Below are 21285 nucleotides of genomic sequence, written 5' to 3'. Positions count from 1 at the left end.
ATTACCAGCAGCACCTCCTGGTGCCTGGACAAGAGGGGAGCATGATAACACCACTGCTATAACAACAGCAACAGCATAATACCTAATTCCTTTGCACTGCAGTGCTCTTTGGTCTTGAGAGCTCCCAGGAGACACTGGGTTTGCTAGTGGTCTGGCATTTTATACAGCACCTCTTCCAAAAGATTCCCAAGTCATTCCAAAACTGGGAATCACTCCACTTCCCACAAGAATGCAGCCACCTCAGGGGTAGGATGTGGTAGCTCTTCAAAAGCAGAAATGCTGGGAACAAGGAGAGAACACTCTCCAGCTGAAACTGTAAAAGGAACATCAGGAACTGACCCAGGTAGGGGTTCCTCCAGGCTCACCAGGTTAACCCCACCAACACCAATGTGCTGCTCAGCCAGGCTGACTTAGGACTTGGGGTTTGCATTTTACAGAAGAGGGAATTCTGGTCCACCTTCCCTGTACCCCACTGGACAGACCCAGTGCCACCATGGGCAGGGTAGTGGGGGCTTACAGCCAGGACACATCCACTGTTTATCACCTGGTGGAATAATACCCTGTTTGTTGGCAAATCCATCGAAAGGGAGTTGAAAAGAAAATCAATAGATGTGTTTTCCTGAGAATTTCTCTTGCACTGAGGTATTGTCAGTGCGGTCACCACCAGGTCTGCGAAGAGCCCGAACAGATTTAGTGCTGCCCACTGTTAGTGATGGGCAAACACTGCTGGGAGAAAGGAGGGAGTCAGCAGTGCTTCTCTGTCACATGCATCCACGTGAGTGAGAAGGATAGCACAGGACAAGAGGGAATGGCTCACAGAGGGCAGATTTAGATTAGATGTTAGGAAGAAATCCTTCCCTGTGAGGGTGGGGAGGCCCTGGCACAGGTTGCCCAGAGAAGCTGTGGCTGCCCCATCCCTGGAAGTGTCCAAGGCCAGGTTGGATGGGGCTTGGAGCAACCTGGGGTAGTGGAAGGTGTCCCTGCCCATGACAGGGAGTGGAATGAGATGAGCTTTAAAGTCCCTTCCATCCCAAACCACTCTCTGATTCCTTGAAGCACAGCATCAGCCCCTGCTGCTGGGACCTCCAAGCAGCCACCAACACCCACATCCCAGGGCTCACACGTGGGCAAGGAAGGGCTCCCCAGGGAACCACTACCCAACCTTTGGGACACGCAGCCATCCCGTGGCACGGCATCCCACGAGGGAATGACATCCCCTGGGCGAAGGCACGGGTTCAGCGAGGCCGGAGGGATGCAGGCTGCGAGTGCGGACCCCACAATGCGCAGCCCGTGGGAGCCTCCGCCGAGGGGGGGGGACGCGGGGTCCCGGTCACGGCGGGACAGCGGTGGCCGTGGCGGTCCGTGAGGCCCTGCTGCCCTCTCGTGGCACCGCGGCAGGACCGCGCTGAGATCCCGGGATGCGGCACATCCCGGCATCGCTTCCCTGCCGCACGCACCCCGCGGCCGCTCCGCCGGGACGCCTCGGGATCTCACCCTTCCATCCTCATCCCATCCACTCGCGCCTCGGGAAGAGGAGTGTGGCAGCCCGATCGTGTAACGCCCCTGAGTCAGGACACTTGATAACCTCCCGAGCGTGAGGGTTTGTGACCCCTTTTCATCTGCTTACAGAATGTTCAGGGGTTGAAATGGACTTTAAGGATCATCTTAAAGTCCCAATGCCCCTGCGATGGGCAGGGACACCTTTCACTAGCCCAGGTTGCTCCAAACCTCATCCAACCTGTCCTTGGACACTTCCAGGGATGGGGCAGCCACAGCTTCTCTGGGCAACCTGTGCCAGGGCCTCCCCACCCTCACAGGGAAGGATTTCTTCCTAATATCTAACTTAAAATTCCCTTCTTTCAATTTGTACCCATTACTCATTTTTCTATCGCTACAGCTCCTGAGGAAGAGCCCCCTCATCTCCACACTGCCAGCCTGCCCCTGCCCTGCTGCACACCCCCCTTTCCTTGATGATGCTGTGCCCACAGCTCACAGCCAATTAACCAAACTCAGTTAAACACAGAACGCTGCACCCTGACACCCAACATCAAGGACTGGCCAAGGAGCCACACCACAATGCTCCCATGACCCCCCCTGCCTTTCAGTGCAGCCCCTCAGCCCTGAGGATGATCCCAAAGGTACCAGCAGGGAGCATCCAGAGGAAAATCATCTTGGCTCCCCACAGGCTGGATAGGCAGGATCTCACCTCGGCTTCAGATGAGACATTTACACACTTGCAAGCCTGAAGTATTAAGAAAAAAATGCCAGGAGAGCTTCTAGAGACCTCTGATAAACCTCTCTAAAAGGGAGTGGTGCAGGCATCCCCTATGAGATTGCTTTGTCAAAGGAACTGGCTCTGCTGACCCTGCACTTTCCCCACTGCCCCTCCACTGCCTGCAGTGGCTCCCAGGAAGAGCAACCCAAGCCCTGCCCTGCTCATCTGACCTCTGGCAGCATCTCAGTGCTCACCCCATTGCCTCTGAGACACTACAGTCCCTCAAGGATGGCTCCATGACCCCCCAAATCACCCCCCAAGGCAGCTGGTTCCCTCCCTGCTCCAACACATCCGCATGCCCCTTTCCCATGGGATGGCTGAGATCTTCCCAAGACTGCCTGCTGGATGGCTGGCTGCTGGTGTGGGGCAGCCCCTCGGGGCTCCAGGCTGGATGGTCTTCCTATCCTTCAGTGTCATGGTATGAGGTCCCCACACCCCCACATGCTGAGTAACATCACTGACTCATCATTATCACCTCTAATCAAGTCCAGAGAGCTCTTTGTTTTCTCCCCAGGATGCACTGAAAGATTATTTCCTATTCCTACCACTGTTTTTTCCTCACACTGCTCACTTTCAGGTGTGGGTAGCCTCAAAAAATCTGCCAGACCACCCTGGTTCAATGTTTACATCCTTTTTTTTTTTCACTGGAAAATACACTGGGGGCTGAAAGAACCTTTCCCTGGTGAGGCAAGAAGTCAGGAGTGAACCCTGTGCCCCCTCCCTGGGCACAGCAACACCTCCAGGGATCCACTGGTGCCTGAAACAGGGGAACTGTAAATCTCACTCATTTTCTTTTGCAACCCTGGTCAGGCTTTGCATCTGCTCCACTGCCTCTGAGCGTGTCCCCTGCCCACATTTGCTGATCCCTGCTGCTCCTCATTGCTGTTGGGATGTAGGTCCCTTCAGACTGAACTGCTCTATTCTAAATAAAGTAGAAAAAACCTGCCGAGAACAAAAGGTGGCAAGACTTGGTGCATTATGCAAGTTGCTTTCTTCAGTGCTGGCTGGAGCGGGTGAGCAGTGGAAAAGTGCTGCAGGCAGAGAGGCCACACGAAGGGTTTTTGGGAAATGGTTAAACCAAGGATTTGCCTCCTTCTCCAGGCAGTGAATTCCTCTGAGTCGGGGCCTCCACCTGCACATCAGCCCTGGGCTGATCACGGGACAGTGCCTGGATGCCACTGGGAACAGTGGTGCTGCTGGTGTGTGAAGGACACGGTGCCCCTGCACCTGCCTGGGGTTCTCCCTGCTCCCACAGAGGAAGCCCCAAGCCATGACATTCCCTGTCCTGCTGTGCAGCCCCACGGGGTCACAGTGAAAGGGCTGTCTCTCTGCCATCTCTACAGCAGGTCACAATGGCTGAGCAAAAATGTGGCTGGAATGGTATCGGTGTTAGTGACTCCAGGACATGGAGGGTCCCTTCCAATTCAGCATATTTTAGGATTCCATGAAACACCAGACAGAGCACAGCCATGATCCAGTGGCCAAAACCTGCCTCTGGCTACCACTGCCAGCCTGCAATGCCTGACAGGCAGATGGGCCAGAAGTAAAGGGTGGAGGGATGAGGAGGAGAAAGAGAGATGAGGCAGGAGGGAAATGACTAATCCATGATTAATGACTCTGGTGATCAGCCCTGTGCAGGTGTAATGGAGCTGCAATCCTTTAGTACCTTCCAGGAGGGAGCAGGAGAGTGGAATGACCAGGCAACATAACCTTGTGATCAAGGGTGAACCCCTTAACTGGCTGTCTCCCCACAAACCGGTGCAGAACTGGTGGAATCCATGAAGATGATTAAAATCAGCCAAGGTGTGGATACCCCAGAACATCACCCTGTCAACTGCTCACAGCTGCTGTTCTGAACCCAAAAACAGTCCTTTCTGTCCTGGAGCCGATGGGCTGCCCCAGCACAGGGTATGGAATGAGAAAAATACACCTTTTCAATAGATGATGCACAACGGATCAAACACCCAGAGTCTGCTGGGGGAAGGGAAGGGAAAAGGGAAGGAAAAGGAAAGGGAAAGGGAGAAAGGGGAAAAAGGAGGAAAAGGGGAAAAGAAAGAAGAAAGGAAGGGAAATGAAAGAAGAAGGGCAAAATGAAGGAAAACGAAAAGAGAATGGGAAGAGAAGGAGAAAGGAATAAGGAAGGAAAAGTAAAAGAAAAAGAACAAGGGAAGGGGGAAGGGGCTGCTCCCGCAGCAGCACTGCTGACCAGGCAAAGGGCAGCGCACAACCCGCGCGTTCCAAACCAGCACACGCTAAACCGAGAAAAACGAAGCAAACACGTTTCCGTTCGCCTTCTTTTTAACGTCAACCTTCCCCGACAGAAGGAGCCGCAGCACAGGCTCCCATCCCGCGATCCCCCCCCAACGCCGCCATTCCCTGTCTCTCCCCCGCCCCGGGACTACACCTCCCAGCAGCCCCCGCGGCGGCGGGCGCGGCGCTCACGTGAGCGCGCGGGGCACGCCGGGAGCGGCGCGGCCCGGGCGGCGGCAGGTGAGGGCAGGGGCGCGCGCCCGGGGCCGCGGCGCCCCCTGCGGGCGGGGCCGGGCACGGCGGGACCCCCGGGACGGGACGGGGCGGGAACGGGACGGGAATGGGATGGACGGGACGGGGTGGGAGGGCAGGGACGGGATGGGCCCCGCCGGGTGGGCGCTCCCGGCCGCGCTGGGAGGGAGGGAGAGAGGAAGGGAGGGAAGGAGAGCGGGGTCCGCCCCGCCGAGCCCCCCTCGGGCACCCGGAGGGTGCTGGCAGCGGACCCCCATTGATCATCCCATGGGATCGCCCCGGTGCGCCCAGACGGAGCCTGGGCGTGTGCCCCGAGCACGGCGTGGTCAGACACCAGCACGGGTTATCCCAGGGATGCGCCATCCCTGGGAGCGCCCGATTCCAGGCTGGACGAGGCTTGGAGCGACCCGGTCTATGGGGAAGGTGTCCCTGCCCGTGGCAGGGGGTGGAACGGGGTGATCCTTACGGTCCCTTCCAACCCAAACCTTTGCATTGTCTGTGCAAAACCCACACCCAGGGTCTGTCTGTCCTGCGGGGTTTGTTGTTGCTGTTGCTGCTGTTGTTGTTGTTGTGACAGCTGCTGTCAGCAGCGGGGGTTTTGCAGTGTTACCCCGTTATTCTCACTCGTTAAGGGCACGGGATCTGAACCGCGAGTGAAGCCCGGCTGCCTCGCCCGCAGACGCGCTCGCTAAAAAAACTACCAAACCACGGCAGGAAATTTCTTTTGAGCACGTAAGGGGAACCAAACTGGCATAATTCACCGGGTTTTATAGCTTGATCCTCAGCTGAGGCTTTCTGTAATACCCTGCTCTGCGTCAGAGGAACTGCCTTGGGAGGGACCGATACGCAAGAACAACTTGCTGTTAAGGAAACTTCCATGCAGGCACAGCCGAGTGTGAGAGGGAGATAAAGGGAGAAATAATGTCACGTTACCGAGGGCACGCTGGCATTCCAACAAAAGGGGTTATGTATGAGAAGAATATTGTACAAATCATCTGTCTGAAAAGCCCAGCCTGACTTAAAATCCCCTCCGCCATTGTTCTTTAATGAAAATACTTGTTTTAAAGGTACCTTTCAATGTAACTCGCAGCACCTGGTGCCTGTGCTGCTCCCTCGTCCTTCCCTGAGCGAGCCTTTTGACGTGTTTCCAAGGAAAGTAGGAATAATGAACCTGGTATCCTGTGTTTCATTTTTAAAAACCGTTTTAAAATACAGGTTTTTCATCCCTCAAAGGAAGGTTTCTGTTCTCCGCGGCAGTGCCCAGGCTTCTGCCTCCCCAGCTGTGATGTGTGTTAAGACAAAAAGGGAAGCGTGCTCGGTGCCAGTGGCAGGAAGTGCCTGGAGTCCTCCTGCACCCAGATGCCAGGGATACTCATCCTGCCACCACTGAGGATCAGATCCCAGCTTGGTGCTTGCAGATTCTGCCACACCACCGAGTCCCTCCCTGAAATATGGGCTCTGAAGGGATGCAGCTGATAATTTTAAATGACTTTTTTTTCCCCTTCTCTGTACGAACATAAAAAAATTTTGTTTGTTGCAGTTGTTTTCTTGCACGTGAGAAAGTGGTAAACTGAAATACACTGGAGCTTTCCCGAGGAGGAAGGAGGCAAACCCAGCAGGGAAGCAAGAATGCTGTGTGCATTGAGCCATTACTCAGAAAAAGCTGTCTGTTCACATCCCTCTGCCACCCTCTCTTCATTTCAAAGACTAACTACTTCCTTCTCCTCCTCTCCCCTAGAAAAAAGGTTTTCTTCCCTATTTTTTAGTGGCAAGGCAATGCAATAGCAAAGGTATTGAAACCCAGTCTACTGAATAATAACTTAATGATGTGAGCCCTGTTCTGTTCCTTTTGAATGGATGGCTGCTTTGGCAGGAGAGCTGCTGGGATCTGCTCCCTGCTGGGAGGGATGGGAGGGTGGAGAAACCTGGATTGAAGCTGAACAGCAACCAGAGTGGTGTAAAACTGAACCGGGAGACAGGAATGAGGTCAACGCTGCAAGACTGTGAAATGAGGAGAAATTATATGCAGTTAAGCTGAGTTCAGGGACTGACTGGTAGTACGTTCGGAGTTTGGATGTTTGGAGTCATCTTTTAAATCCATTACTGCTCTTATCTGTCCAAGGTAAACACAAAGTGGGTAATTGGCATGTTGAAACATGGTGCAGCATGGCAGAGGTCAGTGAAATGCACTGGCATCACACCTTCTCTTTGTATTTTCAGTGTGCACAGTCACCCCCCACAAGGAGTGGAAGCTGACAAAGCATTCCTGCTAGTTTCACTTCCTGGCAAATGCATGAAACCTTGAGCATTTACTGTGGCTCTCTAGCAAAGCAGGGCGAACCAACCACATTTATTTCGTTCGTATCTGATGTCACATCTGAATGCAGGTCTCCAGAGGTGATCTATTAATGTCCTAAAGCATCGCACCATCTGGTTCCTCTTTTGATGCGCAACATTTTGAATGCTTGGTTTAATCTCCCTGGGTTTCAGTAAATTATGTAAACTCAGAGGCTTGGCAGCAGGAGATGGGCACCATGAGGAGATGATTCAGTCATCAATATCTATTGGGCTTCCTTATTGCTGCCATTACACTTCTTTCAGTTGCTACTTACAAATGTTGCAAGTGAATAATTCATCGCACTGGGAGCTGCAAGTTAGTTTTGAAATTTGCCCACTCCGAGATTAGCTATGACTAATCCATCCTTCCCAAACGCGGAGAAGCCAACTGGGTTTCTTTTCTGCAGGGTTGGGTGATAAAAGTCAGAAATAAATTGCATGTGTATGCAACTGCTGGTGCTGACATAAATCACATTTCCTTTTTTTTTTTTTTTTTTGCTTTCTGGACAGAATTGGAGCACCTCGGAATAGATGTGAGCACAAGGCACGGCGCCGGCTGACGCTGCCCGGGAACACCATGGCTGCCGCCCCGCATCTCAACTCGGATGCGCTCCGAGAGGTCCTGGAGTGCCCCATCTGCATGGAGTCCTTCACTGAGGAGCACCTGAGGCCCAAGCTCCTGCACTGCGGGCACACCATCTGCAAACAGTGCCTGGAGAAGCTCCTGGCAAACAGCATCAACGGGATACGGTGCCCGTTCTGCAGCAAGATCACGCGGATCACGAGCCTGGCTCAGCTGACTGACAACCTCACTGTGCTCAAGATCATCGACACCGCCGGACTGGGGGAAGTGGTGGGGCTCCTCATGTGCAAGGTCTGCGGGAGAAGGTTGCCGAGGCACTTTTGCAAGAGCTGCAGCTTGGTTTTATGTGAGCCCTGCAAGGAGGCTTCACACCTGCCCCAAGGGCACAGAGTCATTGCTATCAAAGAGGCTGCTGAAGAGCGTAGGAGGGAATTTGGGACGAGGCTTGCCAGGCTAAGGGAGCTCATGGGTGATCTCCAGAAAAGAAAAGCTGCTCTGGAGGGTGTTTCAAGAGACCTGCAATCCAGGTACAAAGCAGTTCTGCAGGAGTACAGCAAAGAAGAGCGCAAGATCCAGGAGGAACTGGCCAGGTCACGCAAGTTCTTCACCACCTCTTTGTCTGAAGTGGAGAAGGTAAATAACCAGGTAATGGAGGAGCAAGCCTACCTGCTGAACTTAGCAGAAGTGCAGATAATGTCCCGCTGTGACTATTTCCTTGCCAAAATAAAGCAGGGGGATATAGCCCTCCTGGAGGAGGCGGCAGACGAGGAGGAACCAGAACTGACCAACAGTCTCCCAAGGGAGCTGACTCTGCAAGAGGTGGAACTCCTGAAGGTGAGCCACGTGGGACCACTGCAGATCGGGCAGGTGGTGAAGAAACCTCGGTCTGTTAACGTGGAGGAGTCGCTCCCGGAAACGGCAGCATCCTCGTCGGTGTCATTTAGGGAGCCTGACCTGGTGCAGGAGGAGCCCAGCTGCACACCCCATTCCTCGCCAGCCAAGCCAAGGATTCCTGAAGCAGCCACGAGCATCCAGCAGTGTCACTTCATCAAGAAGATGGGCTCCAAGGGCAGCCTGCCAGGGATGTTCAACCTCCCCGTCAGCCTGCACGTCACCACGCAAGGCGAGGTGCTCGTGGCAGACCGGGGCAACTTCCGAATCCAGGTTTTTACTCGCAAGGGCTTTCTGAAGGAAATCCGCCGGAGCCCCAGCGGGATCGACAGCTTCGTGCTGAGTTTCCTCGGAGCAGACTTGCCCAATTTGACTCCCCTTTCTGTCACCATGAACTGCCACGGCCTGATCGGGGTGACAGACAGCTACGATAACTCTGTCAAGGTGTACACCATGGACGGGCACTGCGTGGCCTGTCACCGGAGCCAGCTGAGCAAGCCCTGGGGCATCGCCGCGCTGCCCTCGGGGCAGTTCGTGGTCACCGACGTGGAAGGGGGGAAGCTCTGGTGCTTCACGGTGGACCGTGGCGTGGGGGTGGTGAAGTACAGCTGCTTGTGCAGCGCGGTGCGCCCCAAGTTTGTCACCTGCGACGCCGAAGGGACCATTTACTTCACTCAGGGGCTGGGGCTCAACCTGGAGAACCGGCAGTACGAGCACCATCTAGAAGGAGGCTTCTCCATCGGCTCCGTCGGCCCCGACGGGCAGCTGGGGCGGCAGATCAGCCACTTCTTCTCGGAGAACGAGGATTTCAGGTGCATTGCTGGGATGTGTGTCGATGCCAGGGGAGACCTCATTGTTGCTGACAGCAGCCGTAAAGAAATCCTGCATTTCCCCAAGGGAGGTGGCTATAACATCCTCATCCGGGAAGGACTCACCTGCCCGGTCGGTATTGCCATCACTCCCAAAGGGCAGCTCCTGGTGCTGGACTGTTGGGATCATTGCATTAAGATCTACAGTTACCACCTGAGAAGATACTCCACCCCTTAAAAGGCATGGCTGTAAGCAAAGCCTCTCCTGGCAGCAGACATTCTTCCAGCCTCCCTGCAATCCAACAAGTGTCAAGCCTTCAGGAAGACTCTGCCATAACCGAAGGGGATCTGGCATAGAGGCCATCATGTTTTGTGTTTAGAAACAAAATAGCTGTTGTGGTGGTGGTGGTCTGCTTTTTCTTCTTCTTTTTTTATATAAAATCCATACAAATAAGAACAAGCGCAAGGGAAGGGATCCATCCCTTGGAGAATTGGTTCCTTGCTAAGTGACTGGTCACTCCATAAACCTTCTCACCTCCTTATGCCACATCTCCTGCACCCCCAACTTTTAACCAGTGTCTTTCTTTGTGCCATAAAAGCTGAGTGACTGCTCTAAATCACCTTCCCTTACAGGACTAGCGAGGCAATCCTCCTCTCTCTCTGTGGTACTCACAAGGAACTGGGTAGCAGTTGTCTGGGCAACTCTTAGAGAGAGCAATTTGGGATTGCATAAAACGAAATAGCCCTCATCAACCACGAGGAGATGGAGCTTTACTCCCACCCTGACAAGGGACAGTTGTCTCTCTCCCGTTTTTCTGGTGTTCAGGAGATCACCCCGTCGTGCCATTTGTGAGCTGAGTCTGTTCCATGTGTAGTGAGTACTGTGCAATCGTGGGAGACCAAGCTGAGGCAGAAAATTGCCCTCTTTATTACTGAGTAGTAAGAAAAGAGGGGTTTTATTACTACTCAGAGTCCTGCTAGGTAGAAGGGGGTAAAAAGGGAGGGGGCTGAAGGAAAAAAAAAACCTGAGGGGAAACCTAGGGTTGCTATTTACTGCTGTTTTATTATTAAATGTATCCTGGAAACTGTCTTTGGAAGGTGTACCTGGTATCTAAAATTTCATGGGGAGAGGGGAAGGGCTGGGGGAATGAGACTGGGAGATTGTAGAAAATGAGATTAAATGCAACACACTGTATGTTCACCTGCACTTCACCACTCTGCATTCCAGACCATTGCATTTAGCAATAGGTTTCCACTCATCTGCACCTCCTATGAGCAAGTTACTCACTGCTGAGATAGGGATGGGGAGGGGGGGACTATTTCACTTCTATTTTTTCATACTTGGAAGCACATCCATTGATGCACTGCCTTTTTTTTTCCCTTGCACAGCAAAACACTACATTCCTCAGATATTTTTTTTTTTAGATTTTTTTTTTTTTTTTTATACAGCACCAGCAGGCACCAGAGTTGCTGTTCATCACGGCTTTGGGCCAAATGAAGCACAAAACTGCAGCTGTGTGAACCAAGGCCCCCACAGTGCTACTCTCCTGGCTGATAAATGTGTACCTCAGTGTGGTGCTGCTCGCCCAGAATAGTTTATTGAAGGAAAGATGCATTTAAATAGGGCACAGTGGTAGCATGTTAATCTGCCACGGATAATAGTTACACTGCAGTGCATTTATTTGTTGCTATCAACAACGTAGTTGCAAATTTGGGGCCACGACAGACAATATAAAAGCTGATTTTATGGTGGCTGCCGTGCTCCAGCAAATTGTTTGCTACTTGTCCTACAATGTTTGCAACAGGTGAATTTTTTTTTAAGCTCCCATATACTCTCCCCTAATGAAACAGCAAAGTGAAACAGGCTTTCTGAGCTGCTGCTGCTCCAGATGGGTGTTTGGCAGTTACAGGGTTTGCAGAAGAAGTGCTGGGAGCAGATTTTGGTGGGATTTTCGGGTTTTTTTTCTTCTTCCTGTTTGTGCTCAGCCAGAGCACTGAAGGGGCCAGCACACAAACACAGCTGTGTGATGGAGCTGCCCCTCCAATCAGGGCAACTTCTGATTCCTCTTGCTATAATGCACTGGAAAAAGCTTGTGGAGAAGGGAGCTGAGGCAGGAGGTGGTAAATGGTGCTGAGGGAGCCCTGGGGACTGAACCCTCCTCCCTTCCTGAGCTGCTCCCTGTGTTTGCCAAGGCTGCCAACTTGCACATCACTATTTATACTCTCTGCTTCTCTTCTTTTGGGTGGGAAGGGGGCATGTGACAGCAATCTGGGGAGCCTTTCCCACCTTGCATGTGTGTTTTGGGGAAATGAGGACGATTACTGGGCCATGCTGCAGTTAATGACATTGTAACTGGAGGCATTTTTCCAGTATTATTGCAATGGCAGTTCCTCTCCTTCTGATGTCTTTTAAACATTTCTCCTGCTTCCAAGAACTGCTCCAAGCAGGAAGCTACCGTGGACCTGAATAACTGAAGCAATATTATCTGTGATAATATGTACCTCTGTCATTTTCTGTTCCCATGGATATTTTTTTTTTGCAATAAACAGCACACTGTACTAGCAATAACATTTCCTGGAGTGCTTGAAGGGACATAAAAAGCTGGTCCAGCAAACTGAGCAGTTGGTTACCCCAGCCTGTTCCTGGTTACAAAGTTCAAACAAAACGTCTGTCATCTGTTTCTCACTCAGAGAATTAAAGAAAATAACACTACCCTGTGATGCACTGGTGGGCCAGGACACTGCAATCAGTGCCTGGGGCTGTGTCTCGCCTGCAGCTCTTCTGGTCTGGGCTTTCAGGCAGAAAAGGGAAAAAAGAAACCTGCTGTCCCTGCCCAGGGTCTGCATGTCCCCTGACAAAACTCTCAACAGTGACTGTGAGATGATTTTGCAGAGCTCTGTTTTTTTGCTGTCGTGCCCCCCACACGGTGTTGTGATCGTCTGCCAAACAAGGAGTAATTAAGGATTGTGTTGAAATAGTTGGCTCCTGTACCTGGAGAAAGAGCTTGTCTGGTCATACGTATGTGTTTGGTTTTTTAAGATTGTGTAATAAAGGAAAAATTGATCCAATTAAAAGTGCATTGCAAACGGCTCATTTTCTTATTAAAACACTACATCTCCTCCCTTTGGTGGCAGGTTGGATTTTACAGCCAGTGGGGATTAGATTGGGAACACAATGGCTACAGGACCCCTCTTCTCAGGTTGCACAGGATAAATCTGATCTCCTTGGCAGGAGATCAGGGAACTCTACCTGACACTTCCCTCACCCACTTCATAAGCAAATGCTCAGGTTTTGAACCTTAATCCACTCTGATACTCCTACAAGGGCAATATCTTCCTTGTCACCATAGGCAGTACCTGATGTTTCAAAGGCCTGCTTCAATTGAAGTGGCTCCAAGCGCTTGGTAACAGGGCATGGGAGCCTGGCTGAAGGTTCCATCCCTGTGTGCCTGGATCATCCATGAACTGCCAGCCCTTTGCATAACAAAGGGCCTGGGGACAGGCACAGTCAGGTGAGGAACACCTGGAGACACATCGGGAGCTGAGGGCTCAGCTGGACCCCAGACTTCCCTGTGTTTAGACCACTGGTCCCTCCTGGGCAGCACCAGCTCAGGCTGTTATTCTGTTGCTGCACAATAATTAAATTATTTTAAGGATCCAGATGTCTTAAGACTCTGCTCTGGGAAAGCTGGGGCTGAACCAGTGAGGAAACCTGGTCTGACTGGGTGAGTGTGGGGGGTGTAGCTGTGAAGGATCCCAGCTCAGGTGGTGCATTGTGATGGCCAGGGAGGCTCCTGGATGGTCAGAGAGGGAAGTTTCCTTAACAGGCACACCAGCAGCACGTGCAGGTTCTCCCCTGGTCCTGCCACCCTTCTGGGTTTGCTGCTCTGGGTGAAGGATTTCATCACTTGGGCTCATCCCAGGTGATGGGAAGCAGCACTTTAAACTGGTGTGCATTGCTGGTTTATCAAACACATTCCATCCTTGCAGAACAGCTGCTGTGTGGTGCTGTTAGACCCACCCTGCCACTTTATCACAAGTTTTGATTTCTTAGGGTAGAAAAACTAAGCCATGGGTATTGTCTGGGGCAAAAACAGGAGTTAAGGTTCCTAAAGGGATGAAGGGGAGAGCCTGTTCCTTAATCAGAGGGGGCAGAGCTACAAAAATAAAAATTAAGCCAGATGCTTTGAGTGGTTTGTATTGTATAGCTTAAGTGATTTTTCTGGGTCATTACTCAATGCGAGGATTTAAAGTTATTTCATTTTGCACAACTAATTACTCGACTTGCCTGACAATTCTGGATTACAATGAGCAGTGCATAAGGTCATTTAGCTGTCTGAGTCACAGCACATATTGTAGACTGAACTAAATTTCACGGCAACCAGTTAAGATTGTTTTTACCTCCTCTGAACAAAATGTCAAAATCTGAGGGTTGGAAATAAATATAATTACATAAACTAAGCCAGTAAGAGTGTTACAAAGGTAATAGAGTGGTTGTTTATAGGGACAGATCTCAAGAACGGGGAAATTCTATACGCTTTACTTCTCACCAAGCAGGTATAAGGGAAACTCATTATCTCCTTTAACAGATGCAAAACTCTCCTTACAGCTTTCTTAATGCACCTAATTGTGTCTAGGAAAGGAAAACTAAAGGTTCCCATGGACTAGTTCAATCTTAATTGTGTTAATGGCACTATCAGACCTGAGGAGAGATGAATGGAGCCTTGAAAGGACAGGAGAGACCCACAGACCCTACTCAGAGGAATACAGACTACTATTTTAGCAGTTCCAGGCTCTATTCTTAATTTTATAAGGATATTTATGAAGAGAAATATAATTTACGAAGATCTTTTGTCAAAACTGCTGAGTTTACAAGAAAACATGAAAACTGTCGCCTCTTAAAGGTAAATGCAATTAATGGCATGTAGTCCAAGAGAAGAGAAGCAAGTACCTGGGAGGGCAGGGGCCAGAAAGCCTTAGGGATTGTGACAGGACCTGCCAGAACACAGCCCCTGCATGGACTATTTCCATAAATGATCTGTTACAGAGAGGGAACATCTTTCACATCTGTAGCAGCCACAGGCTCAGCTTGCTGAGTGCCAATGTGGCCAGGGAACCTTAGCCAAGGAAACTCTAGATAGAGATCACAGGAAATGCAAGAAACACAAACATTTCTTGCACTGCAGACCTAAAGCAACGTTATCAGCTGGGCAGTGAAACCCTCTGGATCTGCTCTGTCCATGCACAGCACATCCCGAGCCCATCAGCATCCCTCCCCGCTTCCCAGCTGGGCTTCTCCACTGGGAACAAGCAAGACAGAACAGCTCTTGGGGAAATCTCGCTGGGGCTGCCAGATTTGGCAATCAGAGCAGCTCTTCCCTTTCCCTAACCATCTCCTATTCCTTATCCAGCCAGACTGAGGGGCCACGGAGTAACCACGTCTCTGATAAACTTTTATCAGTGAATGAAGTGGTTCAGGGCGGGTGGATTTACTGGATGGAGGGATCATTCTCTTCCCTCCTGTACATTTTCTGAGTCTCTGTGGTGGGGTGACTCCCAGCCTCCACCTCCAGTTTTATTACTGTGCATGTTGGTGTGGAATAGCCCAATTCTGGCCAGCAGCCCTGGCTGTGTCCCCTCCCAATACCTTGCCCATCCCAGCCTAGTGACTGTGGGGACAGAATGGGAAAGGAAGAAGCCTGGATGCCATGCAGGCACTGCTAAGCAGCAGCCAACATGCTGAGGCGTTCTCCACACTGGTTTATCCAGAAATCCAAAGCACAGCACCACAGGAGCCACGACAAAGCCACTTCCCTCCATCCCACCAGGCCCGGCACATTCTTGCACACAGCAGGACGTGGCTGAGGGCACCACGTGTGTCCCAGCTGCCAAACGAAGATGCTCACACAATGGGTATGAACTTAATGAGGTGCCATCAGCGTTAAATGCTGCCTTCCACAGGGGAGAAAACCGATGTGGGCTCCCATGGCACAGATCAATGGCTGGGTCGATCTCAAGGTTCCCGCTCGGAGGCCACTCGATGAGTGAAAGCATTGCTTGGCTGCACAGAGCCAGAGCAAGCAGACCCAAAAAACGGGCTTTTAATCACTCTGTGTGAAATAAAACTGGAGTTTGCTTTGGTCTGCTCACGGACTAAAGCTGTTCCTGGGAGGGAGCCTGGGGGATGCTCCCATGCCTGCCCTGGAAGAACACAGTACTCGGTGTGCACAGCACTGCCACAGAGCCTGTTTGGCTCTCTCATTTGCAGGATTCCCTCCTTCAAATCCTTAGGAACAAGGTGTGCTGGTTTCAGCTGGTGTAGAGCTAACTTTCTTCACAGTATGGGGCTACGTTTTGGATTTCTGAGCTCAAACCATGACACAAGGGCGGGCACCTCACTCCGCCCAGCACACACCTCATCCACCTGCAGGAGGAAGGGGAACACTTGGCACTCCTCTGGGCAGAGCAACCTGCTCATGCCAGCAGTGACAGCAGCACTGACTTTGTGCCGTCCCTGGCCAGAGCTGGATCCCTTTCCCCTCCACTTGGCTGAGGGAAATGCTCTGCAGACACAGACCCACGTCACAGGCTCCCGTGCCGGCGGCGAGCGCGGCGTTCGGGCGGCTCCAGCCTCGGCACAGAGCCAGTGCCTGATCCCAGCTGCCAGTGGCGTGGTCTTCTCTTCAAAACCATGTTTTCAATTAGGGTTTCATGCACAGATTGTGCCTTTATTGGCGGAGGCCTCCTCCTGAGGCCCGAAGATTGATTTACGAAGTTGATTAAAATATTAAAATAATTGTGTGCGATGCTGCAAACACCCTGCGATGTGCATTTTTCTCATAGTTGGTGTCGTTCCAATTAGTTTGAGCCTCTCCTCTTCCCCTCCTCTTGTGACCTGCTTTGTTCACTAACAAATTACAGTTACCCTGGTCCTACTTTCGTATTTATTAGAGATGATGCATAAGTGTGTGCACTGAACAGTTTGGAATGGGCTGGTGAGCAGTGGGGAGCCCGGCAGGCTGGAGCTGTTCTGAGTAGAGAAGGCATCCAGAACTGTCTAGCTGGAGGTATTTATTCTGATCTGCCTTATGCCACTGGCAAAATGAGGGTGAATCAGTGGAGAAGCAGGGAATAAAATCTATCTATCATGATAGATTGGCTAACTGGGAATTCTGTGTCAGAGAGCCCTGGGTTTCCTGTGACGCCTTCTAAGTCCACAAGCTGATCTCCCCAGGTATCATCAAGAGCCCTGAACATCCTCGATGTCCTTCCAATAGCATTTTGTGGCCATCAAAGAGCTAAGTACAGCACTGGTCCCCTCTGCACTGCCCACAGCACCAAAGTTCACCCCACCAGCTACCAAAGCCACAGGCGGAGCCACACACAAAGCACAAAGTCGGAGCCCCCAGTGCCCAAATGCTGCACAGTCAGAAATCAAAAGTTTATGTCCAGGCATTACTTGCAAACCCCCTGGGGCATCCCTGGGGTCCCATGAGTGCTTTGGTGCTTCACAGGCAGTGGGAAGGACGCTCTGGATCCTGCCCTGGGGCAGCCCTGCGAGCAGCACAGGGCAGGCACAGCTCTGGGAGTGTGGGCAGGAGGTGGGTGTGGAGTGAGGAGCTGCCTTGGCCAGCTGCATACCATGGACTAAAATGGAAATCATCCTGTCAGCGAGGCACTGCAGGCCCTGTGCCACCACGGGGCTTTGTGGCTGAGCCCTGGGAGCCACTGCTGCCCCCAGCCATGGGGAAGGTGAGAGGTTGGGAATGGGAGATATTTCACCACCAGATCAAGCACTGCCACTGTTCACGTCCCCTCTGGCCCAGCATCATGAAACAGCAACAATGCTCATGCCCAGCTCGGACTGCAGTGGCTGCCTCTCATTCCCACCCGGCATCACTTGAGAAACCTGTGTCTGAAGTGATGGCAGTGGGACCACGGGGCACTCCAGGTCTGCTCCCCACCACCCGTGTTTGCCCCAGGACTGCAGGGAGCACTCCCGAATGATTAATAACATCGCGAGTACGCAAACAACCCACCTCCACGGCGCCTTCTCCTGCTAAACAGGGGCATTGCTATGGCAAACTTCATTTATCACTATTTAAAACCCAAACAAACGAGTACAGGGTGTTATAAATACGCTGACAAGACGAGCTGCGCCGGGAAAACAGGGGGAAAAAATGAGCCAGGAGCAACGGAGGAGGCGTGTGGGAGCACATCTCCATTTGCTGGCTTCCATGGAGCGAGGCTGCTCTTGGCAGCACCTGCAGGGTGCAGGATTCAAGTGCTTTGATGACCTCTGTCACCATCAGCCCTACAATGGGCCCTGTAATATACCACAGATGTTTTTTGAACAGAAAAATATCAGACCCGGGGAATATCCCCAACTCCCTGGAGGAGAGAGATGAATTGGCAAATGGAAGGCTACAGCGATAAGGGAGTTTTTATAAACATAACCTAATTGTATTACTTCAAAGTCCTGAAGTTTATTGCCCTGTTTAATGATGTGTCTCGTTATTTATGGTGTAGCACAATGAGTCTGCTATTGATTTAATGCACTTCCTTAAAGACTGTCATTGTCACAAGCAATAAAACAAAGCCATTCTGAGACAGCTCATTTATGTCACATCTCCATCAGCCGACCCCAAGCACCCCCAGCGTGTGGGGGCCACCGTGGTGAAGGGGTCACCCTGGGGAAGGATGGAGCCAGAGTGTGGAAGCTGAAGGGCAGGAGCTGGCAGGGTGGGTTTGCCTGGCTCAGGGATGCTGCCAAGGGACATGTGCCACTGTCTCCTGACACTGGGCACTCAGTTTGGAACAAGTCGCCTGCTTGAGCCCACTAACCAGCATGGTGAAGGTAAATGCATGGAGAGAGGGGGTGATTTGTGCCCCTGCCCGTTCCCGTCGCCCTCCTCACCTTTCTGGTACTGGAGCCAGAGCTGCTGCTGGACCTTCTTGCTGGGGAAGTGGATGGTGCAGCTGAACTCGGAGCCGTACAGCGCCTCTGCGATGTAGTGGGAGCCAAACTGCTGGATGAAGGAGAGCAGCTCCTCCCGGCTGCTGTCCTTGTTCAGGATCTTCAGGATGTTTGCAAAGCCTGTGGGAGGGAGGCAGGGGGTGGGTGGGTTGGCCAGGCAGGGCTGGTAGCCACAACCCAGGGCAAGGAGCCCCACAGGATCCCTGCTCAGGTCATACAAGTCCCTGGGTGGGTGCAAAGTGCAGTTCCTCCTCTCTTACCTCCATCATCTACCTGATCCTTTGGAATCCACAACCTGTTAAAACCCTGGGCTGTGGCTCTGAGTTCCTTCTATGATTCCTCTCCCTAAGAGATTTCTCAAAGCATTTTACAGGGATGTGCACGTGGACACGTGTGCACACACACCCACATACCCCTCCTGCCAGCTCCAGTCTGGTGGCACATCATCAACGCTCTCCCCAGAGGATGTGCTTGGCCTTTCCTTGCCTGTATCCATAACCAGAGGTGTTCCATCTCTAGTCCACACACCCAGCACAACTGATAACTATTTTTGAGAGAGCTGGAGACAGCCCAGAGGGACACACGGGGCTGGGCTGATGGCAGCTCCATGGGTATGCAAGGGCTGGGGCTTGAGCAACATCCATGGAGACAGCAGGGACCTCTGGCATGGGACAAGGACACGGACCCTCACTGCTCTGTGCAGGTGAAACATCCTGGAGGCACTGGTGACTCCACAGCACCTCGGCATCATTTAGAATGGCTGATATCATCGTTTTGGTTCAGTGGTGGAACGGAAAACATACTGCAAGAAAATACGTCATAACTGTCACCAAAATGAGATTATCTGGCTGGTTGCTTGCTTGGTTTATTGAAAGGGAAGGTTGGTTTAATAAAAAAAGCCAGAAGAATTCATTGTGAGCTGAACCCAAGTATTTTTTTCGGCTCTGAGCAGGTTATTTCATTTTGGGGCTGTGCAGCCTGTTAGCACTAAATCTTTTTTTTTCTTTCTCTCTCCATTTAAGAACTCGTTGATTTTTAAATAAAAAATGCTATTTTGAAATGAAAAGGCAAAACATTTCAGGTCGCAACAAAATGTTTCAGCATTTCTGAAACAAAATGTGTAGCTATAAAAACGTGGAAGTGAAATGTTTTGACATTTGCAGGATCCTCCCACCCACCCCTTCTTCATCTGCAACTCCCGGCTTAATATGACCTGCTTTTACAAGTGCTTTGGGTCCTTTTGATACCACATTTTTTCAAGTACTTGCTGATTTTCATACCTATACGTACACACAGCCACCCCCCACGAATCCTCCCCACAGTGTTGCTTATTGGCTTCATCCTGACTTTGACCCCAGCTCTTGGCTGAGCTGCACAAAGTCCCTGCCTCAGGTTTCCACCCTGTAAAAAGGAGGAAAATCTCTCTGCCTGCCTCTGCAGCAGTGCTGGGAGCAGACCCTGGAGGTGGGAAATGTCAGTGGGATGCTTGGGGCAGATGGACACCACCCACCCACACAGACACACGTCTCCCTGCCCCTGGAATCCCTCACCTGCAGAGAGGGTGATGGAGCTGAGCTTCACCCTGTAGAGGTTGCTCCTGACCCGCCAGTGCTGCACCATGGGGTAGCCCATTGCCTCGTCGTACTTGATGTCCCCTGCAAAGGAAGAGCCACTGCTGACCACGCTCTGGGGAATGCTTAATGTTCCCACCAGGCGACTGCTTTGCGAGGAGTGAGAAATGGGATGGTTGGAGGGACAGAAACCTCTTTGGCAGTGATGCCACGGGGTCCTTGGGCTGCTGGCAGGACCAGCACTGCAGATGCCGGGAGCTCATGGGGACAGAGATGCTGCCATCTGTGTCGGGGGGGACTCACACAGCCCTCAGACTATTCCTGCCCCAGGCACACAGGAGGGATGGCACAAAGGACCCTGAGATGCCACTGGTGCTGATTCCTCTCAGCAACCATGCTGGGATCCAGGGTGGGAAAAGGGGTTCTTAATTCTGCACTTGCCCCAGGGGCACTGAGCCTGGGGGCAGCTCATACCAGTGAGAAGCTGGAGGTCGGGAAGGGGCTCCGAGAGGACACCACGGCACTGCTCCTCCACGGGCAGCGGGATCACCAGGAGCCCGTCAGCCAGCTGTGGGAAGTCCTTGATGAAGTTATTCTCCCTGCAGAGAGAAAAAGACAACTGCAAAGCAACGATGCAGGGCACGGCCGGGCAGCGGGGCTGAGCTGCCCCAGTGGCACTGGGACAGGCAGCTCAGGAGGGTGAGGGACATCTCCTTGAGCAGGAGCCCTACCAGGGGATGGGGTTTGCAGCCCCCTTCTGCAACCCGTCCCTGGTTGTGCAGCCCTCTGAGGTGATGTTTAATGAGCTCCCCAGGGACCACAGCTCCATTAGCACTCCAGAAGCATGAAACTTCTCTCAGCCTGGGGACCCAGCTACTATTTTGGCCCAGATTTTCCAAGTGGGCCACTGGAGAGGGGATAGAGAGTGGTGAGGAGAGAGGAACAGCTGCCACACCTCAAAACTGCCCCTTTCCACACCTACAGCATCTTGATAAGGACAGTCAAGAGGCACCAGACCAAGCCCTGCTGGAGCTCCACACAGCAGGCAGCACCATCACCCCACAGCTTCACCCCCCGACGACTCGCTCTCCGAAAGGAGCAAAAAGCACTTTTACAGACAGGCACCAAAAAAACCCACTCTCGTGTACAGCTCACAGTGCAATTTTACTACACATGCAGGATCTTTCCTAACCTTGGCAGGTATAACATTGTATAATAGGCCCCTAATGAATTGTTTCTAGAACAACGGTACCGGGGAAATTATTTGAAATGGTGAACAGACAGGTCTCTGGGAGACGAGCCTCCCCCGGCAACTGAAAGCGCCTCACGCCTGCGCAAAG

General features: G+C 52.0%; 2 protein-coding genes across 8 annotated transcripts in view; one reads left to right on the top strand and one right to left on the bottom strand.

Annotated features, from left to right (window-relative positions):
- The window catches only part of ASTN2 (astrotactin 2), a 324472-nt gene that overhangs the window by 97033 nt on the left and 206154 nt on the right, over positions 1-21285 (bottom strand). For 4 of the 5 annotated variants that reach the window (XM_051807886.1, XM_051807888.1, XM_051807887.1 and 1 more), the window contains exons 14-16: positions 20420-20544; positions 19925-20029; positions 18315-18494 (exon numbers count right to left, since the gene is read on the bottom strand). In XM_051807886.1, coding sequence (XP_051663846.1) covers positions 18315-18494; positions 19925-20029; positions 20420-20544 — 410 coding nt within the window. Of the gene's footprint in view, positions 1-4205; positions 4584-18314; positions 18495-19924; positions 20030-20419; positions 20545-21285 lie in introns of those variants that run through there. The other variant, XM_051807890.1, reaches the window with a different exon arrangement.
- On the top strand, positions 4729-12472 carry TRIM32 (tripartite motif containing 32). 3 transcript variants are annotated; one of them, XM_051807960.1, is made up of 2 exons: positions 4729-4765; positions 7625-12472. In XM_051807960.1, the coding sequence occupies exon 2, from the start codon at positions 7692-7694 to the stop codon at positions 9633-9635; it is 1944 nt and encodes a 647-aa protein (XP_051663920.1). In that variant the 5' UTR covers positions 4729-4765; positions 7625-7691; the 3' UTR covers positions 9636-12472. The 3 variants fall into 3 exon arrangements, with proteins under 3 accessions (XP_051663920.1, XP_051663921.1, XP_051663919.1); XM_051807961.1 differs by lacking the exon at positions 4729-4765 and adding an exon at positions 5173-6567; XM_051807959.1 differs by lacking the exon at positions 4729-4765 and adding an exon at positions 5173-6899.

This window comes from Manacus candei, unplaced genomic scaffold, assembly GCF_025592945.1.
Source record: "Manacus candei isolate 608988 ecotype Guabito, Panama unplaced genomic scaffold, ASM2559294v1 h1tg000071l, whole genome shotgun sequence".
Taxonomy (NCBI): domain Eukaryota; kingdom Metazoa; phylum Chordata; class Aves; order Passeriformes; family Pipridae; genus Manacus; species Manacus candei.
The sequence above is the reverse complement of the archived record's forward strand: the minus strand, read 5'-3'. Positions and strand labels throughout refer to the sequence as shown.